Below are 7,250 nucleotides of genomic sequence, written 5' to 3'. Positions count from 1 at the left end.
GTTGCCCTGCAGAGTCACCTGATCAGTCTCATATTTAACTGACTGAGGTTTATTAGTCACTGTAGCATAAGATATATGATTAATACATATATGGTCTGCCTACTAACCCAGGTAGGGCCCACCACAATATGTTGCACCTAAGTGCTTCATCAATATTTTTACAGATGAATGAATTAGATTAATTTTTACCAAGTCGCTTCACTGTAATGTTCCAGTCTTGACCTCTCTTGTGGGCATGTTCTAAGAACTTTGCTTATGCATTAAAGGAATAGGGGACACCGGAGGAATTTAGAAAATATTGGCCGAAAGAAAGAAGATGAAATGGAGGAAGTCTCACACTCAGCTTCCTGGAAAGGATTTCTTTAATTATTTGATTTTAGAATAAAGTATCAAAATTAAACATGACATCACAAAAGTTTTGGAAAATTTTTGAGAAAAATAGAAAAACATTTTCCCATGATGCTATCACTCTAATACAACCATTATTTACACCTTTGAGTGTTCTTCCCGCTTCCCCCCTACCCCCCACTTATTTTTTATTTTTATTGATTTCAGAGAGGAAGGGAGAGGGAGAGATAGAAATATCAACGATGAGAATCATTGATTGGCTGCCTCCTGTGCGCCCTCTACTGGGGATCGAGCCTGCAACCCTGGCATGTGCCCTTGGCTGGAATGGAACCCGGGACCCTTTAGTTCACAGGCTGATGCTCTATCCACTGAGCCAAAGCAGTTAGGGCGCCACTCGTTTTTCCCACATTTCTGCAGTCACTCTAGGGGTTCTGGCTGCTCTTTTCCATGTGAGCATGTAGTCCTTCTTCACAAGCATAATTTTTTTTTAAGTGGATGTTTTGTTTTTTAAAATATATTTTTATTGATTTTTTTTACAGAGAGGAAGGGAGAGGGATAGAGAGTTAGAAACATTGATGAAAGAGAAACATCAATCAGCTGCCTCCTGCACCCCCACCACTGGGGATGTGCCCTCAACCAAGGTACATGCCCCTGACCAGATTCAAACCTGGGACCCTTCAGTCCGCAGGCCAACGCTCTATCCACTGAGCCAAACCAGTCAGGGCACAAGCGTAATTTTTAGTGCTTCCTTCATTGTCCATCTGGGGGATGTAATTGAAATTTCCTTGGTTTTGCTGTGGAAATTCTGATGTCGAACACTTATTCTTTCACTAACTGTATGACTTCAGGTAATTTATTTTCATTGAGTCAAGTATCCTTCATTCATAAAATGCAATCATCATAACAATGCTGCTTCCCAATACAGTGACAAAGATCCAATATGATAATGGATATAAAGATACTTTAAAAACTGCAGTGCTCTTGACAAAGTATGGTATTTGCTGTTTCTTCTTCACTTCTTCCACCTCCTTCAAAACCAGGGCTACTCTTGGTTAAGTCAATGTAGAATGTGATTTGGAAGATGTTATGCCTTTCTCATGCCAACAAACAGCCTTGCAGGGCTCAGCAGGGACAGATGTCGACCTGGAGCTTCCTCTGCAGAGCATCCTTCACCTCCTTGTTTCGGAGGCTATAGATGAAAGGGTTGAGCATGGGTATTACGATGGTGTAGAAGACGGACACTACTTGGTCACTGGTATCACTAGTGAATCCATGAGGCTGAACGTATGTGAAAACCACGGTGCCATAGAAAATGGTAATGGCCAGGAAGTGGGAGGCACACGTGGAAAGGGCCTTCTCCCTCCCAGCTGCTGAGCGCATCCTCCCAATGGCCACCAAGACCAAGCTGTAGGAGGTGAGGATGACTGCAGCAGGCACAAGGGTAACAAGAGAAGAGAGGATGTAGAGGACCACCCTTGCTGTGGCTGTGTCAGCACACGCCAGGTGGAGAAGAGGTGGGATGTCACAGAAGTAGTGTGTCACTTGGTTGGGCCCACAGAAAGGCAGGGCAAAGACATTCCCAGTCTGGAGAGCGGAGTTAACTCCACCCAATGCATAGGAAGCAGCCACCAGCTGGAGACAGGTCCCCGTGGTCATGACAGAACTGTAATGGAGGGGTCGGCAGATGGCCATGAAGCGGTCATAGGCCATGGAGGCTAGCAGGAAGCTCTCAGCTGTGATGTGTACCACAAAGAAGGTCAGCTGGACCACACAGCCCTTGAAAGAGATGGATTTATCAGAGGCCAGAAAGTTGACCAACAGCTTGGGTGTGACCACAGAAGAGTAACAAATATCAAGGAAAGAGAGGACACTGAGAAAGAAATACATGGGGCTATGGAGACGGGAGTCTGTGAGGATGAGCGCCATCATCCCCAGGTTGCCCACCACTGTCATGGCATAGATGAGCAAGTAGGCTCCAAAAAGAAGCTCCTGGAGGTCTGGATACTTGGAGAATCCCAGCAGGATGAACTGGGTAACTGGGGTGTAGTTGCCACTGGCAAGGGCTAGTTCTCCAGGTGTCATCTGCAGAGGTGACAATTGATAATCACCCAAACAGTATTACTCAAAAATGCCCACCACTGTGCAAGTTGGAATGAGGGAGAACAGCCACAAGAAGCTAAAGGGAAGTATCATGCTATAGTGGGCAGAACATGGGCTGTGAAGGCAGGCTGACTTGCCTTAATTCTGACTATGGCACTAACTGGTTGTGTAACCTTGGATAAACTATATCTATGAGCCTTAGTTTTCTCATCTGTGGAATGAAGAAAACATGCCTACTTTTCAGGGTTGCTGTGTGGCCTAAAAAAAAAAGTAAAATATTTGAATGTTTGGGACACAGCAGGTGATTGATAAATGTAAGGCTTCCTTCCCCAATATCTTATGCCTGTATTGACAAATATGCTTATGACTCTATTTGATAATTCATTCTTTCTTTTAAAAAATCAAGATATCATTCACATAAGATTCATCATTAAAAAATGAATAAGTTAGTGGTTGTTAGTATATTCACAAGTATGCAACCATCTCCACTACTTAATTGCAGAACATTTTCATCACCCAAAAAAGAAAACCCCATACCTACTAGTAGTCATGCCCTATCATTTTCCACTTCCTCACCCCCTGGCAACCATTGATCTACTTTCTGTTTCTGTGGATTTGCTTATTCTGGACATTTCATATAAATAGCTTCATATAACATGTGACCTTTTGTGTCTAGTTTCTTTCACTTAATGTTTTCAAGGCTCATCCATGTTTGTAGTATGCATCAGTACTCATTTTGTCTTCTATTTAAACTTCAGGGCAGTCCCTCCTCTATATCATAATCATTTTGTCCTTTGATAATGTATAGAGTTGACTGTCACCTGGGACATCACCATCTTGGAAATGATGGTTTAGTGCTTGCTTGACTATCTTCCACTATTTTTATCCATAGGAGGACTTGAAATGCCCTCCCTCCGCATACTTTCCTCTCTATTCTACACTTCATCTTCCTCTTCAAGGCACATCCTGAAATCAGTCCTAGGAAAACCTCACTGACCTCTTCATCCATGTCAAACAGTTTATCTAGAGGACAAGGAGGAAATGTAGTGCCATTTTGCAGAAGAATATGGAACAGCCTTGTTTCCACCGGTTGTCACAGGAGCAGGGTATGACAGAAAGAGCACTTGGAGTGACTGAATTGAGACCTATTAGTTCTGGCTTTGTTGCCTAAAATTAGCTTTGTTACCTTGGACAATTCTCCTCTATCTGGGTTTCTGCTTCCTCATTGGCAAAGTCAAGGCTTGGAATGGAAGACGTCTAAGATCACATCTGGTCCTGACAATCTGACAGTGAGTGAGTGCATCTTCCCTGAACTTCCTGTGGATCTTTGTGCCAGTGTAGTCCCAGGCAACACAAAAAGAATACATGTGAATTTGTCTAGTAAAAGGAGACTCTACACCTGATTGTAACTGACAAGTTTAGGAGTGTCTATCCAGCTCACAAGGATCTATGAGTACCTTGGACACTCAAATATTTTGTCCATAAAGCAGGAAGTTCTGAGAAACATTGTTAACATAAATGAATAGACAGGAATATAAGGAGTTTTTTTTTAATGATAATGCCATCAATTCATTGAACTCCTTGTTAGTTAATGCCAAGAATCACATAGTGATGTAGCATCAAAAATTACTTTAAACGCTCCATCACTGGTCAATTTGGGAAGATCCTCCCTCCATTTTGTTGAAAGATTCCCATCTGACTTAAAAAGGATTTTATAGGCAGTCATTAAAGTAATTTACTTTTTCAGCACCTATTTATGAAATTATCTCTGTGTGGGAGCCTGGAAGTTTTGTAGGCTGGTGAAATGACATACTGAAATTCCAGATGGGTTAGAAGCCTGCACTTCTTTTCAAAATGGGAGAAGGGCAATTGTGAAAAAGAAGATGATAAAGGATACATTACCCCCATCACAGATAAACTCTCATGAACATTGGTTTTTCTCAGTAGACACTGAGGTTCTGGAAATTGCTTCCTTTAAAATTCTTTTGCCTATGAACCTTTTGAAAGTTCTTCACTTACCCTCAGGGGTATCCAATTCCAATTTGAGGACCGTGGCCTTAGAAGAACTGGTCAGTTTCAGGACTCTACCTTCTGCTCCGCTACCTCTCCTTCCCAGAGCTGGGCTTGTGATAATGGGACTTCGTAGAATTCATTGGAGCACCCCATCCCCCTTCACAGAATTCATTAGAACACCCCATCCTCACTTCACAGACCAACCTTCTGCTTACTGTAAAGGTTAGAATATGCAACCCTAAAAGTCAGGATCCTGGTGGTATGGCAGAATCCTGTCATATGAGTCAGTCTTGAAGTTTAACCTAGCAGTCAACTTCCTGCCCTGTACTCGTTTCTCCACTCAGGTATCTTTTGTGTTTAGTCCTTCTTTTCTAACTTTCTTAAAGATTTAGTTCTTGTCCACGAGTCTTTGATTTACAATGATTATTAATCTTTTCCTTTTTCTCCGATAGGATGGCAGCTCAATTCCCTACACACACACACACACACACACACACACACACACACACACACACACACACACACACGAGTCACTCTCAGCATTGTATTTAGGCTGAGTGCATGGATCTTCTTCTCCAGTAAATAAGGTTTTCTGTCCTCCCCCCACCTTCCCACCTCTCACCATCTTTCCATGATCCAAATTGCATTCCCTTCTAATCCTCTACTACTCTCATCCCAATTCCCAGCTGGTCATTCAATTCCTTCAGAGGCTCAACTCTCAGTTAGTCTCAATTGTGGTGACTTTGACCAACAGCCTTACTGGTGTACTCTGAGGTTTTCAGTTTGTAAAGTGCCTCCTGGTTTCTTCCATAAATCCTGCAAACCCACCCTCAGCCCTTCTAGTCAGCCATCCCTTACTCAACTGAATTATCTTTGAGGCAGTTGCATTTTACTTACACGGATGTATAGAGAATTGTTTAGCAGGGCTTTGTCAAGATTTCTAAGTCCTTCTCCCCCGTAGCCCCCACGAAATTGTTTTGCTTCCCTTTCACATTATAACTTCTGAAAACAAGAGACTCTTCTAAGTTTCAAATCCAATGAAGAGCAAATCTTTGAACAACTACTGTTGTCTGAAAGTATTTGAACATTTGTGGTTGCTCAAAAGTATTTAAACAATTACAGCTGTTTAAAGTATTTAAACAACAATTTTCAAAATTGCGTGAGACATGGCTTAGGCCATTTTGGATATTGAAATTCTATTGAGAGACCGCCTCACTTTCATGACACGAGTGAAGTTGGTTAGTGCCCATTCCGCAGTAGGAACCCATTGGAGTCATCTGGGAAGGCTTCAGAGAGAGGAGGAGCAGGGCTGGGCTAGGAGGAATGAGGAAGGCAGGGCTCCATGGAGGAGATGGGGAAGTGCAACAGCCTCAAGTGAGAATTAATCTCAGTCATTTACTAGGCAAAAGGTGCATTGGAAAAAAAAGTAGGAAACCTGATAGTTACACAACCTCTTTGAGCCTCATTTTCCCCAGTTTCTGTGAGGGCTGAAAGACAATGTGTGTCAATGGCACACTTCTGGAAAAGGGGTAGGCACTTGATACAGTAGTCCTCCTGTAGCTGCAGAAGATACGTTCCAAGACCCCCCAGTGGATGCCTGGGACCGTGAGTAGTACACAACTCTATAAATGCCATGTTTATTCCTATACCTATAAAATTTAATTTATAAATTTGGCAATTTAATGGATAAAGGATTCATTCCTACTATAGATATTAGCAACCTCAGATATGATTTTTTGTTTTCCTTATTAAGTTGAGAACTTTCACCTTTTCAATTAAAGCAGTGGTTCTCAACCTCTGGCCCTTTAAATACAGTTCCTCATGTTGTGACCCAACCATAAAAGTATTTTCGTTGCTACTTCATAACTGTAATGTTGCTACTGTTATGAATCATAATGTAAATATCTGATATTCAGGATGGTCTTAGGCGACCCCTGTGAAAGGGTCGTTCGACCGCCAAAGGGGTCGCGACCCACAGGCTGAGAACCGCTGAAGGAAGCACTTTACGGCTTTTCTTTGGCATATCTGAATTGCCAGCATCACTACTCTTGCACTTTGGGGGCCTTATTAAATAAAATAAGGGTGACTTGCACACAAGCACTGCAATACCACAACAATCTGATAACATAGAAGGCAGTGGGGGTCTCAGGAAATGTTGAAGGCTGACAGAGTAGGAGATAGGGCAGGATGGGGTGGATTTGGGGAGAGAGAAAGGAGAACAGGCAACCTCAGTTTTCTGAATCAACTCTGATGGGACTTAGTAGACTTTTTAATAGACAAATACCAACCTTAGCAGATGGTGCTCCCCAGCCTGTTACAGCTGCAGTGGAGACAGAAGATCCCCTGGACCAGCCACGTGGGGAAATTCTGGGACTCACTCACTCCAGCCTGTGTCCATCAGGTTCTCCTCCTCCGAGCTGTTTCTGGGATAGCCACTCATCCAGATTTGATGACAGGGCACACACGTAGGATAACAGAATGTGATACTCGGGACCAGAGCTGTGAACACATCCCAGTCTTGTCAGTTTATAAAGCTAGCTAGATGCCTCCTGATTCCACATGGCTTTGGAGGCTCTGGGGAGGTCCTCAACCACCCCTACCCCCATATCCTCTCCAGGGGTCCTGGAAGGTTCAGACCTCAGGGAAGAAGAGATTTTCCCCTATAAATTTTGGTCACATGCTTTGGTCTTGAGGAGGAGGGAGGCTAGAGTCTCCTTGAGGAGTTGAACTTTTGGTTCATTTTTTGCCAGCAGGAAGATTCAGCAGGAGTACATAGAACCTTCCCATCT

At 43.0% G+C, this 7,250-nt stretch overlaps 1 protein-coding gene across 1 annotated transcript; it reads right to left on the bottom strand.

Annotated features, from left to right (window-relative positions):
• Positions 1–1,470: 1,470 nt before the first annotated feature.
• LOC132242264 (olfactory receptor 5G9-like) lies at positions 1,471–2,430 on the bottom strand. Its single transcript, XM_059711167.1, has one exon. It carries the CDS (start codon positions 2,428–2,430, stop codon positions 1,471–1,473), a length of 960 nt encoding a protein of 319 aa, XP_059567150.1.
• Between the last annotated feature and the right edge of the window lie 4,820 nt (positions 2,431–7,250).

The sequence above is a fragment of the Myotis daubentonii genome, chromosome 9, assembly GCF_963259705.1.
Source record: "Myotis daubentonii chromosome 9, mMyoDau2.1, whole genome shotgun sequence".
Lineage (NCBI taxonomy): Eukaryota > Metazoa > Chordata > Mammalia > Chiroptera > Vespertilionidae > Myotis > Myotis daubentonii.
Note: the sequence above shows the minus strand (reverse complement) of the source record. Positions and strands in the feature narration are given on the sequence as shown.

Excerpts from the sequence above, each read along its gene's own strand:
- LOC132242264 (XM_059711167.1), bottom strand. The coding sequence starts at position 2,430 with ATGACACCTGGAGAACTAGCCCTTGCCAGTGGCAACTACACCCCAGTT.